General features: G+C 36.8%; 2 protein-coding genes across 2 annotated transcripts in view; both read left to right on the top strand.

Annotated features, from left to right (window-relative positions):
* On the top strand, positions 1-25,592 carry LOC137390710 (envoplakin-like). Its single transcript, XM_068077033.1, has 15 exons — positions 1-115; positions 962-1,090; positions 1,673-1,768; positions 4,772-4,840; positions 6,933-7,049; positions 7,918-8,013; positions 11,593-11,682; positions 12,084-12,230; positions 15,377-15,439; positions 15,813-15,904; positions 16,329-16,437; positions 18,604-18,773; positions 19,200-19,260; positions 21,445-21,572; positions 25,427-25,592. Exons 2-15 carry the CDS (start codon positions 1,079-1,081, stop codon positions 25,590-25,592), a joined length of 1,416 nt encoding a protein of 471 aa, XP_067933134.1. The 5' UTR covers positions 1-115; positions 962-1,078.
* Positions 25,593-25,630: 38 nt separating this feature from the next.
* Positions 25,631-26,389, top strand: part of LOC137391926 (microtubule-actin cross-linking factor 1, isoforms 6/7-like) — a 59,332-nt gene continuing 58,573 nt past the window's right edge. Inside the window, exons 1-2 of the mRNA XM_068078488.1 lie at positions 25,631-25,686; positions 25,948-26,115. Coding sequence (XP_067934589.1) covers positions 25,661-25,686; positions 25,948-26,115 — 194 coding nt within the window. The 5' untranslated portion in view covers positions 25,631-25,660. The remainder of the gene's footprint in view (positions 25,687-25,947; positions 26,116-26,389) is intronic.

The following is a 26,389-nucleotide window of genomic DNA, read 5'->3' as shown; positions in this document are numbered from 1 at the left end:
CAGGTGCGGCATTTCTATTGAGTCGTAAGGCATTGGACACAGTGACTGCAGTGCTGTTAAGGGTATAGTGGGCTCAGTGTAACTTAGTCACCCAATTCGTGGATATTACATAGAGGTTTGTCAACCAATTATTATGTAGCAAAAGTAAAGACTTTCCAGTTAAAATACCCGTTTCGTAGGTAAAAAGCTAGCCTGTTTTCTCAGCTTTGATTCTGCTGTTTCACTATTGCAAACTTACAAATAATATGCAGTGAATTTAAGCTGACTTCTCGAAGAAGTAGATGTTTGGATATTTCTTGCCTTTAACTTATTCGGTGAATGAGTTATGGCGCTCCCTAATAGTCATATACTAGAGATATGCATATACATTGTACATGTAGATCGTATCGGTGATATACTGCTACAGGATATGCTGATAGTAATGCGTCATGCAGTGTTTTAATAATTGCTTTTTTAGGTCTTCTAGTATGTATGTCTCAATTCATGTTTTTGTCAGCACTTTCAAGTATCGACAAGCTTTTTCATAGTTTGTTTTTCTGTAATGGCTGTCGCTCTTATAGACATGTCATACACGATGTTCACAGTTAGCTCTGCAAACAGTTTTTGCTTACACACTGATACAGAACAAAGGAAGGACGGCACTGTGTGCTTATATATAGAGTACGGCTAGCTACTAAACCTGCTTTTGACAAGTTATTCTAGTCAAGATACAACACATTTCTTTAGGAGTTTCATGTTTCTCTTTGCTCACTCTATTGTGCCTGTATCATCAACATCTGTCGATCTATGACGGCCTTGGAAGCCTTCAGAATGAAATCAACTGTATATGAAAATTTTAAACAAATTGTTTTATGTATAGCAGATAGCTTCTATAGTCAAATGTATAGAATTTGCAGCTAGTAATCCCTAAATAGCTTCCAAGTGATGTCTCAGATACTTGAAAATGACTTTTATGCAACAGGTTTGCTTGTCACTAATCAATCACTGGATCACTCTACCTATCAGAACTGTCGTGAGACTTGCCATGTAGGTGACTGAACGATTCTGAGGTGTGTCCACTGGGTAACAGTGCCACAAAATGGATGACAGGGTAGGTGTAGTAGTTGAAGTGAGATGTAGGTGATTGGTTAATCGTGCATTGTTATCAAACCAATGTATTTATCTGTGATTCGTTTGTTGAGTAGCTGGCCTTTGTTGAGTAATCTATGGTTTGGTAGGCTCGTGTAGCTGAAAAAAAACGTAAATGGCAGGCAAAGGTGAGAGAAAGTAAAAGGTCATTTAAAACAGACGCGATTGTGTTTGTCCATTGTCAGCTGCACTGTATTTCCAGGCAAACTAAAAATGGAGATTCGTTTCAGGCTCGAGTAATACCGTATACAGTCTGTCTGAACACAATGCAGTGTAACATACTGTAGTCAGGATTAGTTTGTAGAAGCATGTGTGATTAGCTACAGCTATTGCCTCAATATGCTAAAGTGGATAGTCGTGCAACAGCTTGCAGTCAGAAAGTAGCTGATAGTATATGATACTAAAACTTTGTATTTGTCATACGCTCGCTGTATCCGCTGTGCCAAACAATCCATGATAACCCTGTTTGCTCGCCGTATCAATAGGATTTTCAATTAAGCATTTTTACTAACACTGAAAGTTATTAGATAGTATTGCGTTGCAGAAAGAGGAGGAAAGCGGCAGCATGTTTGGCAGCAACCCAGCTTGTTTGCATGATGAATATGAAGAACACGCGCGTAGCAAAAGGACCTCATCTTCGGTAAGCTTGGCACCTAACTTCCTTTCTTGCTGTGAGGCTTTGACTAGGCTTGTACAAGTTTTGCTGTGAGATTTGGTAGTATGTACGTACTGGTGATATCATAACATCCTAAGAGATTTCAGTTATCTTGAACTGATCACTCCATTGTAAATGCTCTCTACGCCTTTACTAGTGGGTAGCTACCAATGTTACAAGGCTTTGCCTGGACTGAGTCAACTAACAAATCCCTGGCCAATAATTTGAAAAGTTCTTCAAGATGCCAACTACTGATATATTATCAATGCGAAAAACATAGAGCTACCATGATTGTTAATACTAGACACACTTGCCCCTTTCCTTGATTTTCATCGTAATAGCGTAGCGATGATATGTTTACTATTTCTTTTAGCCATCAGCAATTTTGTCTTTTCGTAATACCGCCTTATGAACAAAAGAGCACTTTTTTTCTTTTCTCACATGTAGTGGTGTGCTTATGGTCTGCCTGTGTATGAGTGAGTCAGCTGATGGCAATGTCCGCATTTCTTGTCACATGGCTGACTCAGTAGCTCACGCCCGTTTGGCAGTCCATGTAACAACTGTAAAGTTTTTTGATTGATTTTGTAGTTTTAAACGACCTGTAACAAAAATTAAATTTACCTATCAACAGCAAGTCGTGCGTTGGATCAACAATAATCGCTAGCAATCCATTTGTACTTACGTTGAAGGATTTGACATATAGCAGATTATTATTGGTCATTGCTGGAGTGCGATCACTTTGTTTGCAGATCACTTTGTTTGCACTCGTTTGGCTCACTGAAAACTATTTTTAGAAAGAAGTATATGCAAAGCAGTAAACTACCATTACCATTGGATGTTTTATAATGAACTAGTATTTTTGCCAGTTCCGTGCACCGTGATAGATCACCATGAGCAATCAGTATGATTATCCCATGAAGTGATATGAAAACCAAGTGGTGTAGTAGTAACATGCTTGCCTTTGAATCTGATGCCCCGGCTTGATTCCTGTGTGAGGTATTCTTTTTTCCTAACACTTAGCATGGCTTCGGATAGACAGACACGGCTCTTATTATAGTAAATATTTGTTGATGGTCGCAAATGGTCGGCGTAAATTGGAGCGTCGCATGCCAAATTCGATAGTGAATTTTGCTAGGATTTCACTATAGACATTGCATGTCACAATCATCTCCTGTGAATGCTGTTTTAGTTACAACCTGGTAAATTAGTTTTTCTGCTGGCCATGACTGATCTTTCAGTTTCTGTCTGCCAGTGACTCTTCAAAAAATTATTTCCTGTCTGCATTTTGCAACAGGAAACCCCCTTTAAAAACTGTTTCCTCAACTCTTGTTGATTCTCTCAACCATAGCGAATGGGACCAGAACCATATTGGTTATCCAAATTGGTTTCCTCAGCCTTTCCTCTAGCATATTCGGTTACTGCCCTGGCTACTGACAAACACCTAGAAATGAGAAGGTGATTCATAGCTGACTTCCTTCCAAACATTTAATAATCTCACATTTTAGGGCTTGTGTTACCGACATTAAGTGGCACTTAGACTTTGTTGATTTTGTGACAAGACAGCCCAACTAGGGGTAGAGCAGGATGTTTGACTCGATGCCCTGGCTGCTTTCATAGTTTTTTTAATTAGCTAATTTGAGACTATCCCAATGTAAAGGGAGTGCACTTGCTCTGCTGCGCTTCATCTCAGCCACAGATTTGAAGCGACAACAAAGTGCTTGCCATGGCCCTATTATCAGAGTGTTATCTTTTTCAATAAGCACTTTGTGTCAGTTGGGTTTGCCATTTGATACTTTGAATAGTTTGACTGTCAGACTAGTTCGAAATCTGTTCAGCATTGTTTAAATTTTCACGTCAACTCATTTAGGTTGCCTCTGAATATTCAGGCCAGATAAGTTAGGTCAGCAGCTGCCTAGGAATGTCGATAACTTTTGCTGGAGTTTAATAGGCCCTACTACACATTCTTGGTGTGTTTTGTGGGAACTCGTAGATATCCTGTCAGCTTCTTCTATCTGACAGAACAGCGACTTCTTGATGAATAGACATATTCAGCAGTGGCACCAATAAACTATTCGAATAAAATGATGACAAGCGGTTCCCAAGCCGCAATGAATTAATTTTCATGTTAAACTCGCGTAACCTTTGTACATCGTATAACCCATAGAATGTAGAAAGAATCATTAGCTATCACTGAATACAGAGTGGTAGATTTAACAAGTGTGTTGTTTTCTCAGGGCTGTAGGGGAGTTACTAGCCTTCCTCGATAAGTTGGTCATTTCTGAAGCACCGATTAAGGTGTAACTTTTTCAAGTAACACGTAGTCTTTGTAGAAATAACGCTTACGGTTGGTTTTGGTTCAAACAGGGTAATGCTAACACGCTAGTCGTGATAAAAGGGCTTGTCGTATTTCTCTGACTCAGCGTGCCAAAACGCAGTAGAGATAACTCCTTGTTGTCTTTTTGATGTGGACTTTGTATTACCGATAGTATTATAATAGGTATTATTACTTCTAACAAAGAATTTGGGCTACTGCTTTTACCGAGATAAACACCCACTCACACGTCGGCACAAATTTTATACTTGATAAACATGTCTGTGCTTATCTTTCAATTAACTAACTGTTATATAGTAGCAATAACTTATCACCAAAACAGACCGTCATGTTTGCTAGCCACTGCTAAGGTATTCTTGATGGAATACGCTCGCAGGGATCAGGCCAGTTGTAAATATATACATTAATCTCCAAACCTGCTAAGCTCGGCCTGGTGCCTTGATCAATATTTGGTGTTTTGGATGCACCGAGTATATTTGTTCTGGTGTGTTAATATTTTCAACGAGTGGTTTGGCTATGAAATGTTGCCATCAGACATGTCTATGGGTAGATGTCATTGAAAGGTTATACCTAACTTACCTGCAAGCGTGGAACTCAGTTGAAGGAGCTAGAATATTGCAACCATGAAAACTGTATCACATTATGCTCCTTTACAGGTGTATCAAGCGAAGGAGAAGTGCTTTAGAAAGCTTCTAAAAGTTGCATCTCTGGAAGATGATTTTCAGGTATGCAATGATCTATGAAATAACTGGGCAGGCATTGTCTATGACTTGTGTGAGCTACGTGAGTGATGGCAATCTCGATAACATGACACCGACAGAATAAATGCATGACACGCTTCTTCCCGTTTGTTGGAGAGATGTGTTTCATTTGAGACGGTGGCATTAGCTTTGTGCGTCATCTTCTTTGGTTTCGTCTAGCGTTCTAATGCAGCAAGCTTATAAAATCATATCAACAGTTCTCAAGTAAGGTGGAAATAGCGTTACTGTCTGTAAAAGACTGAGCACCCACACAATCTTGTCATGTGCTTTAGTCATCAAAGAAACAGGTGTCAGCTCATTGTCATCATCAAAGAATTCCACGCACTCGTCTCCCATTAAACTCTAAATAAAGTAATGCCATGTGTACATTAATTCTTAGTTCAATTCATTTTAATGTCCAGCTCAAGTGTTCACAGGGTCTATTTTGGGAAAACTATCCAAACTAACTCACTGCAGTTATGTAATTATGCCAACAGAGTAGAGGCAAAGGATGCTTTCATTCTATCAAGTTGATTATTATATAAATTGATTAGTAGTAAGACTAATGTAGAGGATTAATGCTGGAACAAGAACGGATGCATTCTTAAACAGTAATCCCTCAGTTTTCTGGTTATTTGGAACTGGCACCCCAAAGTGACAATCCGCAAAATAAAAACTAATAACCCTTGTGTTTAGTAAAGTCACTTTTTTTTATTAATCGGAAGCATTTCATCTTTTTCTTAGGTTTCTTAGACCATTTTGAGAGTTTAGGCATTTGAGAGGCATAATGTAGGGCATCAAAAGCATTGTGCACTTTTACACTTGACAAAATGGAACAGAAAAACAACAAACTCTGACGGCTGCTATCACAATGATGCTTGCCGAGAGATCTCAGTAGGAAAGAGTGTGAGAGCCATTTGTTTATTTTGGCTTTTTTGTATTTTTGTATTTTCTTTAGTTTTTATTGATTATTTTTTTATCTCACGAAGTACTGAAACCATGAAAGCTGAAACGCGAAGTATTCTATTTTCCATTCTTCTATTCAGGTAAGTATCTATAGACTGCTTGATCTATAGATATGCCATGCCCCATTCAACCTCCAGTGAAATACATAACTACTAGTAAGCTTGGCAGTCTTGTGCACCGTGAGAGATCAGCATGAGTAATCAGTATATGCATAATTAATTCATGATGTGGCAAGGCGGCGAGTGGTGCAGTAGTTAGAACTCCAATTTGAGTTGAACGGAGTGCCTGAGTTCAATTCCTGTGTGAGGCATTTTTTTCCTAAAGCTCTCAGCATGGCTTCGGACAAACGGACAGACAATGCTCTTGCTATAGTCAAGATTCAACTAGTACATTGTACATGCTTGTCCTGAATTCTTAATTTTTCCTAAAATTTTTTAAAACTTGCTGATTTATGTCTTATTTACAAACTATTAATACGATGAATACTATTATTCTATGATTCTATTTATTCGAATTTATTCTATTCTACTATTATTCTATTTATTACTACTATTAATAACTATGAATATGATTAAATATCATATTTGATCTCATTCTATTAACATCTGTTACTGCGTGTGCTGTGGTGCATTTCATCCTCCAACAATTTGATTAAATTAAAAACTTAAAACCTATTGTGTTAATGTTGAATTAAGTTTCTAATTGCCTCAGATATTTCTTATGCCTTTGTTCTTCTTCAGACAGGCATAAGCTATATCCGCATAGAGAGCTTCTAAGGCTTATCTGGTGTACACCTGTGTTGCTTGTCAATCGTTCTAATGAACTCTCAGTTGAATTCATTGTTTCAATAGTATTTCTAATACATTTTGTTTGATACATATTCATACTAAATATGCATCTGGATTCTGGGCAGGCACAACGCAATCAGTTTTAATGTATAGACTTGGGATATGACTGTTTACATTTAGGGGCGGCTATCTGATAACAGCTTGGTTAGTTCCCTAATTGCCGCCCCTTCCCAAATCTGCAATTCTAGGTTTCTAAGATCTTTCAATGCCTCGTTTAGTTTGGCAGCGAATTCATATTTTTGAACAGTATTATTCTTTGACAGTTTCTGCAGAATGAAATTGAAGGCAAAGCACTATTCTTGACAAAAGACTTCAGCCACAGCCATCATGGGGAAGCTATGTCAGCCTCCACACCTGAAGAAGTCTCTAAAATCCACCAGGTGTTGTCATTATTGCGTAATATAACGTTACTGCGTGTTAATTTGTGTGCAAAGTTTATGAAGTCAAAGCCTATTCATCAGCACTGGAGATACAACTTGACATAGTAAGATAAAATTCTACTAGAGGAAAAACCAAACCTGGCACTAAAATGGCTTACTTCCTGTAGCAATTTAATGTGCTGGATTGTGTGTAGCTTTATTAATTCTGAAATGTTCCGTGATTAATGAGCTGTTATGTAACCTTCATAACACTTACTTCCATCTGCACCCGTTTGTTTCTGCGCATTTTAATGGTTAACCATTTTATTGATGATATTGCACGCTTACTATGGTCGACCCGGCAGGAGAGGTGCTGTATTCTTTGTGGTTAGATAGTAAACTAAATTTGTATAGGAAATTCTTTATTGTTAGGGTTACTGATTATGCGCTGTAAAATTATCACTCCGGTGCATCGTGCAGTTGGCTTCACTGGGTGTGCCACATATTTAACTAAATTATTTCATTCATGGTTCATGACCAAGGCTGTCTCTCTTCAAATATCCATACGCACTCTCCGGTCACCCATCATTAGTGGGAGCCAGTAATTTATACCTATTCCTTATCCGAAGAGACAAGGTACCATGAGCTGCCTCGAGCAATCGTAATTGAAGGCGTTTGACTTATCAATATTGACACTGTTCAGTGTGTGTAAATATCTCCCAAGATCCTGATGGCCTCATCTATTCTCTCATTCTTCTGAATCGCTAATAAATATATATCCCTTAATATTCCCATAATCATAGCTAACTATTGCTGTCTCCTGGAGGTATCACAGCTGGTGACCATGACAATGGTCTCTGAAAATATTGTTGCACCTCTCATTTTGTAGGATTGCATCACATCGGTGAAACAAAACTGGGAATGGCTGACCGCTGTCTCCAACTGTCTTCCTATTCATCTGAAACACGCATCTGACTATCAACAGGTAGGCTGGGTATGATTATTAGCAGGTAGGCTGGGTATGACTCTCAGCAGGTAGGCTGGGTATGATTATTAGCAGGTAGCTGGGTATGACTATCAGCAGGTAGGCTAGATGTGATTATCAGCAGGTAGGCTGGGTGTGATTATCAGCAGGTAAGCCGGGTATGACTATCAGCAGGTAGGCTGGGTATGACTATTAGCAGGTCGGCTGGGTATGACTATCAACAGGTAGGCTGGATCTGACTATCAGTAGGTAGGCTGGGTATGACTATCAGCAGGTAGGCTGGGTATGACTATCAGCAGGTAGGCTGGGTATGACTAGCTCATTGAAATGTTAGAGCGTGACTCTTTCAACTTCCATCGATACAAGTTCCACCCAGTTATGGGATTGCACTAATCCTGCTATACAAGATTATATGTTCAAAAACTTTATGTTCATCTATGACTTTCCCAAATCGCATGACAATCACTCTAGGATATGCATATTGTGGCTTACCCTTCTGCCTATGCTAGGAATTTTGTTGGTAGTCATAAAACACCATTAGTAATTGGTTTCCATGGAAAACCATAAACAGTTCTTATACACTGTTTGATTTGTGAGCACTTCATTTATTGACTTCCTGTGCTATTTGGTAATTTCCTGTTGTTTGGTAGATTTTTAGTCTATGGAAATGTACCATAAAGAAGGACCTGCTATTTGTTAGTGTGTTGTTGGTTTGTGTGTAACAAACCAACAGGGTGGGAATCTACGAATTCAAAACTAGCTTTTGTGTGTCATTCGCACTCACTTCATACTGGTCGAGTCATGGTCAGAGTGCCCAGGATCAAGTCGCATCGACTGCTACTCTTTTTTGATACTTCTCTTTCTTTGGTAATTATTAGAATGAATTTTGGCTAGCAAAACTAACAAGTAAACGCAGAGGATACTTGCATTCAACAGCTTGCTAAGATAATTGTTCATGATTTCTAGCATAACCAGCATTATGTGAGAATTTATTTTGGCAACATAATACTATTTAGCTAATTATTCTTGTAATTTATTGTGATCTTAACATAAAATAGGATTAATGTTGCTATTAGAGATTTGCCTGATAATACTGGATAATCCTCTTTTTATCTTCCTACCCGCACAGGATTGGGTTTAAAAACAAGTCATTTTCTGCTATATTCTTCTGCACTGAATAAGGCAAAATAGCTGGCCTCGCTGACTCTATAATTGAAGTAACTATGGGCTTGCTGACTACCAAGAGGTAGTCAGAATTTCTGTTTTTACCAAATGGTAGACGGCCTCGCTGAATTTACCAAGAGGTAATCAGAATTGCTGACTTTACCAAAGTAGCCAGAATCAATGACTCCACCACAGTAGCTAGGCTCACTGGCTCTGCCAAAGACTAATCGATATCAATTTATTGAGTTGAGTTAAGTTGAGCGTTTAATCTCTGGAATGCGTTGAGAGACTCTACAGTCCTTGCTTGACTGATTTGGTCATGTTTTGGTCATAGATGATATTGGTCTCTATCCATCAGTCAATCTATCAATGCACCCATGCACCATCAGCCATAGATATCCTTGTTGTTATGAAGTTGTAGCTCTTGAACCATAAACAGTAAATCTCTAGGTATACATGCTGTTAGCCTATAGTGCTAGTTGTGTTATTTTCTACTAACTGCATCGCAGTAGCTCGTTTGTATTATTGCATCGTACCTGTTTGCTATTAGCTATATTAGCTATGAACAATATGATAACTTATACATTTACTAGGTGAATGCTCACCGGGTAATGCCCAGGTAATAAAAAAGTCTTTGAGCAGAAAAATTATTTTTATTTAACATATACAACAGTTACCATTGTAACTTTCAGACTTCATATCATGAGAAAAGTGTTTTGTGGAGTTCAAATAAATTAAGAGAACAATCAAACAACTGTAAAGATGTTTAAATGTGAAATAATTAGCAAGTAATGGCTAAATATTCTGTTTTGCTACAATGATGACGATAAAAAATGATTTGACCCTGATACAATTATTATAAACTGAAAAAAAAATCATGAATATTTTGAATTAATAATAACAACGATTACATAGGAGTGTGTATATAAAAAGGTTACTGTTGTAACTGGAGCGGTCCATCCAACCTTTGATGATACGATGATACGGGCACCGCTTGATACCCGATGTAGTGCTCTAAATGCCATCCTTGAAAACAGCCGTGTCACTCGCATTCTGTCGCAATTCAGTGTTGCTGTTTGAAAGTGAAACACCTGTGCGATGCGCCATCGTTGTGCCATGGAGATGGCCTTAACGATCATTTCATTTAGCAGGGATTTAAACAAAAATTAAAATTAACGGTCTCTGCCACATGAAAGGTTTGAGCCTTTTGTGCTGAGGTTCTTTGTCATGGAGTGAATACAGGAACAGCAAAGTATTTGATTGTATCATAGCTTGATATCATACTATGCAGAAGTAACAAAAGCTGGTGGGTGCTACGAAAGCATGAGGTCTACCACATTATAGCATGAGATTTACCTCCCGTTAGTATTATAGCGTGAGGTTTACTACTGAATTATCCGCCGCTTATAGATAAAACACATTTTATACATTTGTTTAAGCAATAATCACTCTATTTGTACATATCTTAAAATGACTTATAAAAATAATTGAATTTAAATAATGGTAAAAATAAACATGTTGTCATATATTTCTATACATTTATTATAGCGATGCACTCTTCATATATTAAACATGTTATCATATATCTCATACGGTATCGAACATGGTATATTAAATGCAGGTGTATATATTTAAATATTATAATTAGGTGTACTCAGGTGACGCTACACTATTGCTGTATGGAACCTTACACATTCTAAGTCATACATCACACGTATAGCTGTAGAGATGAATGGCTTCACTTTTAGATTCACGAGCTGGACAATTGTTGAGCCTAGCATTGTTCAAGTCTGCAGAGTTGTTACTTTATTTAGTAAAATAATTTGCTGCTAGTAAGGACAACTTGTAGCATGTTCCTCCAATCGGTTGTTGCCTGGTATGATGTATTGTGGTTTAAACCCAATGGAGAGGAATGATTCTACCATGGTACTAATATAATGACCATATTGAAGAAAGATTGCATGTTAGACCCGTGTCACTGTACCTTGAGTTCTTCTTCTCTACATTCATATAACAAGTAGCCTATATACACTAGTTCATGCTGAATTATATAATCAACCACTCCAGTGGAGTGAGAAACAAGCTGGACCCTTTGTCGCTAAACCAAAATTTGCATTTGCAAGATTGTTACGCATTATGAATTCAGTCAATAGTCATAAAATATATTAAATAGACTCTCTTTTTGTTCTGATTTCAAATATGTAAACCAAATATCTGTAAAATTATGTTTTTGAAGGGTTATGTAAGCTAATTTGTAAACATTTCAGTATTTTAATAGTTGAAGATGCAATCTGTACAGATATGATCACATCACATAGATTGTTATTTGCTCATTTCAACTCATATACATGTATTCTCCGCAGCAGGATGATTATTTCTATCTGCAAAACTATCACCTGTATCTGTTGTTGTCAGTTCTTCCACCAAGCAGAGCACACTCAGAGGAGGTTTGTCATGCTACAGGACGAGGTGGATGCTGATGTCTCTAGCATTGACAATCTTAAGGTAGGCCTGGCACCAGCACGGCTACGTAGCTGGTCTGATATATGCAGTCCGTAACTGAACTCTGCATGTTGTTACTTCGGTCTGTGAGCAGATTGTAATTCTAGTCTTTCTGGTATAAGAGTTTCCTGTCAAATTGTTTTAGCTAACTGTCAGTTTCCATGGCGATCGCTTGCAAAATAGTTGCAGATGTATCACTAGCCGTGTTCATTAGGCGCTTTAGTTGCTATGACTAAAATTGATAAACTTTATTTAAAAAAGATCTCAAAAGGATTGCTAATATATTCAATCAAATTCCAGTTTTAGACCATGATTTATGATTTTCTGGTTGTTCTGCTAAAGGTAACTGTTGGAGGAATGATTTGTGGCCTAACTACCCACTGGAATGTCTTGTTTCTTTACAGAGGCTGACTGGAGCTCTCCTACAGTTACAACAGGATGTTGAAGGTTTGAACGAAAAATCAAAGGAGATTGTGCCGCTTCAATATCGCAGGGAGCTGCCAGATTTTCCCGTAAAAGTTAGATCTCTGCTTTCATTCAGCCATGGCAAGGTAAACTTTGTCATAGATGAATTTTAACTATTTATTGATAACTCTATGTTTATATATTTTAGTCCAAAATGCTCAGTCTGGTCGCTATATTGAGGCACGATAATAGTACCCTCTTAGAATTAGCCAATGACCTGACCCCTTTCCTTACGCTTTAAGAAGTCGCTTATCTTCCTTTATTACCGGTATCCTGGTGGGTTATCAAGTCCACTTTGATTGAACCGCTCAGCTCAACATACTGTAGTTAATTAACGTCACCAGTCCGTTACTCCTCAGATGTGTTGCTCTAATACGCATCTGTACTTGTGCTCTTTTCTAACCTGTTCATCACCTACTAGCAGTAACCGCGGTGATGCCCGGAATTTCTTTCATTTTCTATAAGATAGCTCGTAGATGCTTAAAAAGCTCTTTCCCAGGAACCAGACAGAGTTTTGAAATCAAATATTTTTAGCAACCTGGCAGAAGGCTCGGAGAATATGCGTGTGAAGTTTGGATAAAATCAGTCAAAAAATGTGAAACGCAGAGTGTTTATGTGAATTAACGGACACGCAGTGGGATTTATTTAATAGAGTCTTTAGCTAGTCCTTTGTACAGCAACAGCTGAACCTATCATCAGTTTAAATGGAAGTAGTAGCCTAGTATAAAGTATATCGTTATCTCCACCTGGTTTTATAAACTTTAAAGCAACAATTTTCTTATTAAATTTGTTATTATTTATTATTGTTATCATTTGTTTATTAAGGTTATAATTTTTAAAGGTTGACTTGCAACAAAATTCACATTACAGTTATTTGGTATCATAAGATTCACCATGTCTTACTCAGTTGTATTGTAGGTGCAAAATATATGGGAATGTGATTACAAGCTCTTAAAAGCAAAAAAACGAACATTTAATCGCAGCCACACGAGACCGCCGTAGTTTGGATTCGCTTTCCAAAACGGCTCAAATGGGACGTAGTTGTTACAGGATGGTTTCTGTTTACACTTTCATGCAACCTCATTCGTCGAAATATTTTCACAAATATACTTCACGCATTCAATAAAACCATGTCTATTGTTCTTACGCGTCTGTTTTATCGTCATTGTAATGCTGTCACTTTTAGCACTGATATCTTATAACTTACCGTAAAAAATCGTTAAACTTTTTAGCCTTACCTTGAAGGAGTACATATCATTGTCTGATAATCATGACGAGCCTGTTGGTCACCTGTGATAATCGAAAAATGCTGCAAAAATTATTTGCGAAGTATTGGGTCACATGATCAGATTACGACTTGACGATTGAATAATGCCGAAACAAAACTGTAAAGTAGTGAGCACCTATATTTGATACGGGGTCTTCGGTAAAACCCGAAGTGTTTGTCATAAACTAGTGTTACGATAAGTTTTATATTGAGATTTTTATTGGCCTTTCAATTCACGTGAGAACATCACGTGACAAGACGATAACCAAGCTGTAATGAATACGTCAGAGAAATAAAGAGATTCCAACCTACGGCGGCTTTTCGTTTTTGAGCTTTTAAGAGCTTGTAATCACATTCCCACATATTTTGCACCTACAACACAACAGAGTAAGACACAGTGAATCTTTTGATAGCAAATAACTGTAATGTGAATTTTATTGCAAGTCAACCTTTAAATAAGTTAAAATGATACTCTTTATTTATATTTGAAATTACAAAGTAAAGTTCATTTTGGTGTAGTAATGTGTGTCTACTCGTTTACCTTGTCAGTCTTGTCAGGGATGAACAGAACTGGCTGGAACATGATTGCCGCTGTCAAGCAGAGTTCCAGCTCATTTTAGATTAAATTGGCTATTAAAGTTGGTTTTACTCTCTTTGCTATCTTCAATAAAAGTAGAGAAACTTCTCATAAACAATGTGTTTTACTATTAGCATAGGTGCCAGTCATTGCTCTCCTAGCCTTACAAATGAACGCGCGACCAGTTTGAAGGGTTACTTAGACGTCTCCTCTTCTTTTTTTGGAGGCTGCTTTTCTATTTCCAGGGTTTTCAACTTGTAATTTTCTGAACTATTTTTTGCAAGTTTAATCAAGATCTTAATTATGATCTCCTTATCTAGATATGCAGTAAGTAGTATTGATGAGAGTGAGAGGATGTCTGGTTTGTGCCTGCTTCATTATCTTCATGGTTTTCTCTGTTTCCACCTGTTGTAATGATTAAAAGATGTGTTGGAAGTAATAGATATTCATCATTATTTGAAAAAGTTCATGCTGATGTTATCGTACTTCATTCTGATCTGCAGTTAAAATCTGTAGTTGATAAAAATAATTACTTTTATCAACTTTGTTCATTTATAAAAATCAAATAATGTACTAGAATTTTCTTCCCTAAAGTTCCATATTAGAGCATTATATTAGTCATGCAGACCAGTACATACAATATGGGCCATTTCTGGATTATTTTAGGAAAATTATACTGCCGAGTTGCAGTATGAATAACATAAATATTTCTTGAAATTTGTCTTACAAAATCTTTCTAGAAAAATAGGATACTGATACACGTTTTATAAACTTTGACACAAATTTTGCTTATAAGGCTGTTGGATACATTTCCACTACAACATTATAAGATAATTGAACTATATGACTAAATGTTACTATAAAAACTGAATATTTATTTTATGGTTGTTTCTGGATTGATAGTGAATACGCTAATAAATTAGTCTTGCCACTGCAATATACAATAGCAATTCACAGAGCAAGAAATGCAGCATGCTCATAGATATAGACCGATTGATGTTAAATTAATCAGTAATGATTTAAGCAATATGAAGGAGTAAGAATTTGTTAACATGTAAAGTAACATGATTTGCCAAAATCAACGAACAATGTTCTCAAGGACAAGGTAAAATGTACGTGTCATGTGAGTTGTTTATATACCGGCCATATGATGTAGGTTTTATATGAGTCATTTATACACTGACTATATGATGTAGGTTTTATATGAGTCGTTTATACACTGACTATATGATGTAGGCTTTGTGTAAGTTGTTTGCCTTGGTCATGACACACGCACCATGTGAAACAGTTGACCACTCAATGTATCATTTACAAATGGCTATTTACTTAGCGTCTTCATATAATATTTGTGCATATTTCTTAACATTCTTCCTATGTACACATTTTAGTTCTTTATTAACGAAGGAGATGAATGCCTTATTGTTGACAATTCGAATCACATAGCCTGGCTGGTGAGTGTATTAACTCTCTACTATTCACCGTTATACGCCGTCACAGGTTGCTTAATCCTCTCATCTCGCACGCTCTTAGTTTCGTGTAATTCGAAGAATGCAAGGACTGTAGACATCTTATCAGTGTTGCCGAAGCACAATTTTTTATCATTTGATCTTGGATTAAATCTTTGCAAGATGGATTAAGTTTAACTTATCTGTTAATACCACGTCATTTTGAACTTGCCACTTAGTAGATGCAGAGTTACTCACTCTTGTTAGCAGATATGAGTTTTCCCCTCTCTACATGTGTGTTATCTCAAAATGGTTAAGGTTAACATTGGAGCAGTCTGTGTGTAAGCTTGCATTGAAATGAAAATGTATGTCACTGTAGGTACGAAATGATGCCGGAGAGGAAGATGAGCTGCCACCTGTCATACTGGTGTTATCCTCTCTTTGCAAAGAAGCAATCGACACAAGCTCAAGGTATATTTAGTTTTCCAGTGCACCGACTATGTTGGTGCATTGAGTTTTGATACATTACAGCAACTAAATTTTTCGAAAATATATTTAACACCAAATAATATTGTACATGCATATTATATATGACTAAATAACGTTATTTATTTTTCAATATTGACTACCGTGTACTTGAATGACATACAAGGAATTTAACATTTCTTAATCTGCCACCTGGCATTATTTTTAGTGTATAACCTTGTATTCCGTTTAGTATTTTTACAGATTTCTATTGTGTCATCATGAGTGATCATAATCTATTAGCAATCCGCTAATACCTATAATTTGTAAAAGTTATAGATTATTTTTGTATAATTTCTTAGCTCATTCATACATATCATATGAAGCCTATTATCTCAGAGAGTTATATCAAACTGCTTGCGCGTTGTAGCTTGCGCAAGTTCATGCTGGCCACGTGGCGTTTCTGTGTCAAAAAGGTACTTGACCAAGTTGTGTCTAGAATCGTGGAACTGATAGATGATAATGCCACACCTGAAACAGTAAGTGTTGCTCAGTTGCTTGTATGTGTTTATTCCAATGGCAGTTCTTGTTTATGTTGCTGATATGGTGGTTGATATGTGAGGTTTAATTAATTTTTACCTGAGTCGTACTTTTTTATGTAAATTTTGGGTCAAGCTGTTTCCAGCAGTTCTTCGCTGCCAGCTGATGATACACTTTAGTCCTATGCGTGACCTCTCCAAGTCACATCTTAATAACATACCTATTAATGGCCAAGCTAGGTGGTCAGTTAAAAATCATACTTCGTGGATCGTTTCAATGTCAATTTAAGGAAATGTTTGTTTTACTATCTTTGTGCCATCCTCTCCTTTTTTGTTCTAGAAAACTTGAGAGTTTTTGAAAAAAGCTGCTTACAGTATATGATGCTCTTGTCATTGGCTAAATGTGCATTACTTGGTTAAGGAAACACACAGTCATTGTATAATACATACGTATTAGCAAAGTATTTATCCTATGGTCATGTGTTATGATTATTTTGGTGATTTGTCTAACAGAAAACTGCTGTCGAAAGAAATAACTGCATTAACTGTATTTGCATGTTTATAAAATATATATCATGGATTTTAGATGAAATATATATTAGATAATTTACAACTTGATAGATTCATTTGTGATTTCAAAATTTATTCATATTTCTTAGAACAACTGTTGCAACAAGACTGTTTCACCGGAAAGCGTGTTAATAAAATTGTTGTCTTTGATCTCCTGAGGATGAAAATTCTTGCTCTGAGTAGTGTGCCTTTGTAGCCAATAAGAGTGATGGAAGATGAGTACGCATGAAGCATAACATTTTTGATGTTGGTTGAAGAGATTGATTATGTTGCAAAATGGTATGAAACAAAATTGTCCAAAATATAACAGCAGTTCTCGAGTTGCATATGTATCATTTTGGTTATTGTTTGACTGACTCATCGTCACATTTCTGTAATTGCACATTAAGTCATGCGATAAGATTGGCTAATGGGATGGTAAGCTTAAGGCAAAAACTGTGTAAGTCCGGGTATGGTTAGCCTGTCTTGACAAACTGTTGTTTTTGCGGAGTTCTCCGCCGGCGAGCGGAGCGAGCAATTTTTGGGCTAAATCATAATGCAATAAATAAATACAATACATAAATTTTTGGGCTAAATCCGTTATGATTACCGATACCGATGGAGCGACCGACATAACATCCCAGCCAAGCCACATAGACGGATGAGAACAACTCCCTTTCAGTGCAGTTGATGCATCAGGTGCAGTGCGTATTGTGACAAGCTGTGGTTTTGCTCGCTCCGCTCGATGGGGGACAACTCCGCAAAAACAACAGTTTGTCAAAACAGGCTAGGGTATGGTTCACAACTACAAGGTTTGCTGCTACTAAGCAGAATACAGTTAATAGAACTGCTATTCTATATGAACTGGAGACAAAACTGCTGATTTTTGCTCCGATCATTGCTACTCGTACGCTGTTGGTCCCGCGCTCCATGAGAGATTGTCATACGTAATAGCTATGTGCACAATTATTCTTAGATGAGAAAAAATACTCGAGTGTTGCAGATGGTAATGCACTTGACTGAGATTTAGAATGCTTGAGTTCAATTTCTAGACGAGGTAATCTTTTTCCTAACTGAGTTTCAGACAGACAGACACGGCTCTTATTATAGTAAAGATTAGCGTCAATAGCAAGAGTATGTCTCAGCAGTAGAAACAACCAGTCAAGTCAACAAATACTTCAAGTGTAGTTTGTCGTTTCATGCAATGATTTATAAACAGTCAGTCTTACGTATTGCAATGCACTGCTCATCCATAGTACTTGCTGACCGTCACCTTGACCTTGAGATGGTCTCACTCAATGCACTGGCATGAGATAATATCTACCTAGTATGGTATAGATTAGTACCTAGCTAGCCCTGACTGGAGGCAATACTTACTAGGTGCTGATATAACATGCTTCATTCCTTCAAATACTTCAACTTGAAAATATATGCCTTTAAATGTGATCATTTTCTCATATTTTTATAATCTATTGTGAAGACAACTCTCAATAATCTAAGAAGTTCCAACATCTTACTGATGCATTAAGTACACAATCCTGCATATTATAGTCAAGTTATCTTGCCCCATATGCAGCCATCTACCATTGCATGTTACAGCCACCTTTTATTTTACAGTTCCAAAAGTTATGCAAAGAAGACAGAAATGAAATTCTTCTTGCTCTTCAACAGTTAGTTAGTGAGATGCCTCTGAACAGCTTGTCAGAGAAGGACTATGATGAAGTGGCTGATTGCGTTGAGTCATTAGTTGACCTCATCGCTGATCTTCCTTGCAATACTCAGGGTACGTTTGATACGATTGACTCCGTGTTTGGCCTCAGCTTATTGATTGCCTAAACTTCAGGCCAGTCTATCAATGTGGAATTGTCTTACCAAATGCCTATCAGGAATTCTTGGCAACATCGCTGATACATGGTACATGCGTGTCATAACATAACACTTTATTGAGTACTGGCTTGTTATATGTCTCAAGTTTCTTAAAATATGCCAAACCATAAATTACTTGGCATTAATGTTACACCAAAGTTTTTGTACTAAATAGACCTTTGTATTTATCTAGCTTTTATAATCATGCATGCACCTTGTAATATGTCAAAGGAATTTAGGCCAGCCCCTATAACTGTAACCAAAGAATTCTAATATCGACTAATTATAGTTGTATGTTACTTTTGTCATACTTCTATTGAGGGTACATGTCTTCATTCAGGCGAAAGTACTGATGATGGATGCATGGAGACATTCGAAGGAGCTGAACGCCTTGCTCGTGCATATCAGGTAAACTCTTGCCGCATTTCTCACCACATCTTGCACCACATATTGTACTACTTATTATATCGCATGCCACACAATATCTTTGACTATTTTTGCCTTACATTTAACTTAGCATACTTCACTACCACTTCAGCTATATATACATGTATAGTATTCACAGCTATATATACATGTATAGTATTCACAGCTATATATACATGTATAGTATTCACAGCTATATATACATGTATAGTATTCACAGCTATATATACATGTATAGTATTCACAGCTATATATACATGTATAGTATTCACAGCTATATATATAGTATTAACTCCGTCACGTTGCACCGCATTGCATTCATCAAGGCCTTTTTATTTTTTGTTGCGTAGAATTCTGCTCTAGCAGGTACATATTTCATTGCAAAACCAACTGTAAAATATTGCAGAGATAATTGTCACTGCTTAGTCAATGATTAGTCAGGCATATTGTTCAATGTATGATATTGTATAATATGGCAGTACAATATGGTAGTGTATGTGTAGTATCTAGTATGGCATTTACACTAAATATTTAAGGTGTGAAGCATCGACCCGCATATCACACTTAAATACGACGTGGTCAGTGTGTGCTAGAAAGTGAGAGTAGTACACCCTAGCTTATGCTAAGGTTAGGAGAGGATACATTTATATGAATCACTTATTAAATGATTTGGTGAGTCCTAAAAATATACACTACTTTAATATTTTAAGATCACATCAGCTTTCATTTTCAGTTGGAAGTTTGGTATAAGTTATTTAAGGTCAAAGGTTGTTTTTGAGGAAGCTTTCCTGCCTTTTATGACATCATATGACAGGATAACCTTAGCAACCAAGTTTACTTTGTTGGCTTTTGTCTCCTATCTGCTGAACCATAGAAACATCACTTATATGATCAACAGAAGGCTTGTGTAAATCTGAAAAGTTCATCTTCACAAACAAATGGTCTTTGATCTCATTTTTACAAACAGAGCTACTCTGATTGGTGTTGGATTTGCACATTTCAGGGCACAAGTTCTGAACTTAATCACAGAACTGACTAGCTCAGTTGAACAGAACTACATATTGTAGCTGTCAAAAATGTTGTACCAGCGCACCATCTCCTTCCCGTCAATGTCTACCCCTAGGGTCTTCAGATTTAATGTAATGCTTAACAAAGCTAGATTATAAAATCTATTTTTAACTATTGTTTACCACTCTTTGAGAGATAGTTGTTTAGTTATCAATAGTAAAGTACATGTATGTGCGACAACTGAACTATGAGAAGACCACCGTTTTTCATTGCAGGATGTAATTTTGAGCAATACTATATGGTGTGTTTTATGTTGCAATATAAAATATTATTGTATAGTAGTATAATAATCTTTTGTTTTGATATCGCCTTATGGTAACTCCGGACAGTGCTGCCTGAGAATTTAGTGTAAAACAGAATAAAAATTCGTGTCATTTTGTTAAAAGAGAAATTGCATGGTTTATTTTTCCTTTATTTCTTATACCTCATCAGGGTATACGACAGGAGGAAGACATGATTTTAGTTTAACTAAATTAGAGCTTGGTCACTTGACACTTGACCTGCTCAGCACTGTGCAGCCAGATTTTTCTCGATCCGATCCGTTGAGAAGAATTTTTGACCCTATTGTAACCCTCATAAATGCTCAAATCAAACCCTAGCCAGACTTGCTTCATTTATCAATTGATAACACCGCGAAGTTGAGATATTACTGCGACCACCCGTGTCTTGTGTGATAAAACTGTTCCAAGTCTGTTTTTCACAAAACTAGCACAGTTTTCACATCAAACTTGTGAGGAGTATTAAAAGCTTTGCTCATCGCAATCAACTATGGCAGGTTTGAGTGTTTATTCTTTTTAAACAAATTACCTAAATCTAATTCTTCGCTTATATTGCAACCTTATTAATCATTTGTGACCTTATAAATCATCTGTTACTCCTCTGCGTTGTTAAAGCGGTACTAGACTAAATATTTAGCAGGCTTCTGTGAAAACTGAGAAGCGTCATATTTATGTAACATTAGAAGGAGTCAAAATGCAGCTCTATCGCTGCCTTTCCGCACCGCTGTCTAATCATAATAACTAGGAATCATCAGGCAATGCAGTCTTACGGCTCATCTGGGCATCTGCTCAACTCTTTCTACTCTCTATTATTTCCTAGGATATGGAGATATACAGGGATCATTATGCCTCGCTCATAGATAACAGTACGGCAGCGTGCGAAAGCCATATTCACGCTGACTCCGCTGCTGACTGCCAGAAATATAGGTCATCAGCCTACATAAAGAAGTAAGTGTTAGAAAGCAGTTAGTATGTCATTGTATTGTCACTTCTACTTAAGCAAAACTCACTAAGCTTCAATCCATGACATGAATGTTTGAGAATGGCTTTCTGTCATTGAATAAACAGAGTTTTTGTCTTTGTCTGCCATTTTTGTCTATCTTAGAGACGTCATGAGCTGCGTTATTAAATGACAATATTCAATGTGATTTTGACTTTAATTTTGTCTAATATTCTGCATATTAAAACAAAAATGCACATAGTATTTTATTACTTCATACTTTTCATAAGTTTGGCATATACAGTCAAACTTAGAATGACTTTAACATACGAACTTTCCAAATGCGTAAAATTTAATCAAATATCTGACATGACACCTGAAGTAAAGTATTTTTAACATGCGACGCTCAAAGTTTCTCAATGTATTGTAGTTTTGTAAATGGATTGAAGAGACGTGTGAACATTGAAAAATTAAAAATAGTTTAAACTATATAAATTAAGTAAATTTAAACTTCAGCTAGTCTAAGTTTGGGTAGATTAGGATGCTTCTCTCCATCAAGACTTCTACCTCTGAAATTATGCATCGCCAAGCCTACACTTCCGTTCACATGTCTCTCAGATGTAGCGACGCTGAGAGATCCCTTTTATTAATTATTGCTTTATTAATGCCGTTTTTTTATATATGCATTCAGCTTTTTCTATATTTAGTTTTCACAGTTTTATACAAAGCATTTGTTACATAGAGCATTTGTTTAAATGCTCTATGTAATTACTTGCAGTAGTTACTAAGGAGTTATTGTAGGTTTCTGAGCTGTGTAAAAAATTAAAAGAATTAGAATGTGTTTTATGCAGATATTTGTTCCAGCATTGGATGGTTTCAACATGTGAACCAGATTTTGGAATGAGGTAATTCTGTATAAGATGCCAGACTGTATAGAAGGATGTGGCTTTTATACGATAACTTGTGGGTCTATGTGACAGTAAAATACGTTACTTATTGGCAAGAATAACTGCGCAGTGGCAATCCTTTCCTGAAAATGCATCCAATAACACGTTTGACTCTACTCATTCAGCTACCCCAGTAATGTTAGAGTTGATTGGCTAGATGGGTTCTTGTATGTTGCTTGACTAGTAGGTACAGTTGGCATGTGTGCCTAGTTTAAAATGATCGGCTAGGAGCATTTCATCGCTATATAGAGTAAACAATAAAATGCCCTTCTTAGACAGCAAACAATCGGAAGACCGCTGATGGTTTGCTATCTAAGAGGAAGCAGTAACGTATCCTCGACTAGAATGTGAAGTTAATACCGGCTATTGATTATGACTCCCTCGTGTACGTTTAGAGCATTGAGATCTTCCTCTAATCTCTGTCTGACCGCCTAATATTATGATGCCAGTCCTGCCTGGGCTCATCTTTCTCGCTGGTTCTTTCATTTCTTGCCTCCGTAGTCGTAGTAAAAGCTTGCTATTTATCGTTTGTTTCTTCAGCAGGTAAAGGAACGGTCGTGGCATGACCATTTCTCTATAGGTATATAACGCTCTGTCTCCGCATGATGGTGCTCTCATCACGTTCACCTTCACCATTTTGCATTTTAATTAACATCTTATACCTGGCATGTTAGGGTGGTGGTATAAGCTCCGGTTAAGTATGTACTGGGTTTACTTGTTATGTAAACGTTTGTTGCTTGTCTCTTGGTATCTGTTTTGTATGGAAAACCTTCCTGTGTCGGTCTTGCTCATTTGTTGAAGGTGTAACTCGCTATGGGGATGAGTAAAACATTTGCAATATCTCATTCATATATTTATATAGGTAACTGGATGGGGTCAGGTGTTCTATTAAAATAAGTATGGAATAATGGTTAATATTGATTGTGCTCAACATTTGGAAAGGGGATAGCATCTGTGTGATAAAGTAACTCAACCTACTCCCGGGCATGGAACTGTTAGTACTGCATCTTCTCTCTAATGGCTTACATCACACACTTGGCTGGCTCTGTGAAACTTCTAATTAGATGTAGGAAAGCTCAGCTGTCTAATGCGTCTATCTATTTAAACAGTCTGATAACATCTGTCAGCATTCTGTGTTGCTCTTATATCACCTGCCAACTCTAATCGCCATCTTCTTTTATTCTTAAAGGCATGCCTTACCTTTGCTCTAATGATTGTATATTGTTTTTGGAATAGCTTATTGTTTACAGGCCGCTCTCGTAATCTATCTGTGACATTTATGCAAACTGTAGTCAGTTACTACTAACTAGGTTACACCTCAAGCAGGTAGGTCTCTCAGGCTATATAGATCAGCTTTTACGACAATCACTTTGATACGTCATTTACTGTTCGATCATGCTATTATACTGAGTTTGAAAATGTTATACATAATGCTTAGTTGTCTTTTGAACTTTGATGCATTCAGAGATCTTTCTATTGTTACTGGTGAGCTTACACAAATCTTTAGTAGATTTTATCAGAAAATATCGATATTTTTTTATCATTTGTGATTGTTTTTGATGTTCGAGGTGATCTGACTGCCAGAATGTTTCTAGATTAAAATTTACAAAACTTGATTAAATGGTTAAAATGCTCAAAAAGAGAAACCTGAGAAATAACGTCACTAGTTGTTATCGTTGCTGTAGTTGATATCGGCAAATGCTTTCCAGTTGCAAGAATTACGCGTTTCTATGTTTCTATTCTGTCGGTCTCTTTGCGACTATAGATGTCATAGTCGCACTTTCGTGTGATCTGAGTGTTTTAACTGTGATGAAGTTTTGTCGATTTTAATTTTGAAACATCCTGGCAGTCAGATCACGTCAAACATAAACAAAATCGCAAATGATAGAAAAATCTTGATACATTCTGATTAAATTTACTAAAACTCTGCGCAATTTCATCATTCTAACAGAACAATTACTGGATGGATGAGATGTAGTAACCAGTAACTTGTTTGCATGTAGCTTATAACTTTTATATTGACATTGGTAATCATTAAGAAAATGATGCTTTTCATTACACATCAAAACAAAAATGACAAAACATAATTATAAATTATTGAGCGAGTTGAACAGAAGTGTTTTAAAAGTTAATAATCTAATAGTATTGTGTAACAGTCAAGATAGCGAATTGTAGATTGTATTAACAGAAAGTTAATAAACTGTTGGTGTCGCAAAATAGAAAACTAGCGTATGCTGACTTAGCCTACATAGTTAACTGATGTCGCCATCATCTGTGATAGTTGCTGCCGGTTAAGACATGCTCACATCTGATAGTTTTTTAGGCATTTGTTTATTAAATTAGCTTCCAAGAATTACTGAAAGCGCAGTGCAATTGTAATGATATGATTGAGAACCCAACTGTTCTGTGAATACTTCAACTTGTTAAGGCTCTAGCATTAGCTATACAATAGCTCAAATAGCTTATGTACAATAAGGCAATATGTTCAATGTGACATTTGGGGTATTGGTAAACATGTTTATGAATCTCAGGCTACCCTGATGGTCCAATAGATGCAATGTAATCGACACTAGTTACATAAGTCTTCCTTGCTGACTCTAACTTCATCGCTAAGAATTTTAAATCATCACATTGCTGTTTACTTTTTTACTCATTTCATTAAGTGAAATTTAAGACTCTGAAAAAGGGAGAGCAGTGACATTCCGTTTTTGTGACTGAACCTTTTTAGGAAGTTCAAATATGTATGTTTTCTACATACTCTCTTGCTCTCTAGAGCTATATTTTGCTAAATGTATGCTCTGCTAACGATTTCTTTCCTCTATACGGCTATGCTGCATGCCACAAAGGCTTATCAGAGAAATCATGTTAGCTCCCTTAACAAAAATTTAATCAACTCTAATTGCCTGCTTTTGGAGAGATCCAAGTAACAAGATGGAGTCGGTTAGAGACACCCTCAATGCGCTGCACAACACAGAACCAGCTCTAACATTCAATTATCTTGCTGTGCAGAAGATGGAGTTATACTCTCTTTATTTGTCAGAGTGCCTCATGATGGTGATTCCACGGATGGCGCAGAGTTAGATGATACGCTGTACATTTGTGAAAAGAAGTCAATGGGCTCGTCTGATTTTGATAGCACAGATCTGGAAATGAATACTAGCAGACGACCAATCAGGTATCTAGTCAATCTTTTATTGGATATAAGTTTGCTTAAAATCAAGATTCGACAAGCAGCTGCTAGGATATCTAGAAAACTGGAAAAACAAATTCATTTTTCCCGTGGAATGTTTTTGTCCCTCGACTAGTTGCGAATCATGTTCGGATGCAGACTATTTCATGCGGTACCACATGTTTATCAATTTACCTTGACCTATTTAGATTTGCCTGCATGCATATCGCTGACTCGTTATAGTTATCTTCTCTTGGTATTTTATAGACTGACCGTAACCACTGAAGTTGATGACGACGTCTTTACAGTCTCGACTGTCCAGGAAACTACCAGATTTATCATCTCAGGTGTGAAAGATCCAGTGACCAACAAAGCTATATCTTTAGATGAAGCCCTTGATAGAAAGATCATCGATCAAGAAAAAGGGCTATATTGGTCAGTATGAATCTTATGTAGAATGCAGTCAAATGATGCTGGAAAGTCTATATCTCTTTGAACCATTGGTGTACATTGATGAATTAGATCAGTTTTAACAGCTAATGATAGAGACCCGTTAGATTTTATAATGAAGATATTCCCAGACTTTTATGATGCGAATCTTATCAATATTGCTCGAGTTGATTTTGGAGTGGGAGGAGAACTCCAACTCTGAGTCATATTGCATTAAAGAGAAAGTCATTCAGAGGCAGACTCTTTTCTTTGTCTAAAT

This window comes from Watersipora subatra, chromosome 3 (genome assembly GCF_963576615.1).
Source record: "Watersipora subatra chromosome 3, tzWatSuba1.1, whole genome shotgun sequence".
NCBI lineage: Eukaryota > Metazoa > Bryozoa > Gymnolaemata > Cheilostomatida > Watersiporidae > Watersipora > Watersipora subatra.
The sequence above is the reverse complement of the archived record's forward strand: the minus strand, read 5'-3'. Positions and strand labels throughout refer to the sequence as shown.

Coding starts and splice junctions, on each gene's coding strand:
- LOC137390710 (XM_068077033.1), top strand. Junction 7,050..7,917: donor AAGTCTCTAAAATCCACCAG/GTGTTGTCATTA, acceptor CTCATTTTGTAG/GATTGCATCACATCGGTGAA. Junction 18,774..19,199: donor CCTTGCAATACTCAGGGTAC/GTTTGATACGAT, acceptor TTCAGGCGAAAG/TACTGATGATGGATGCATGG.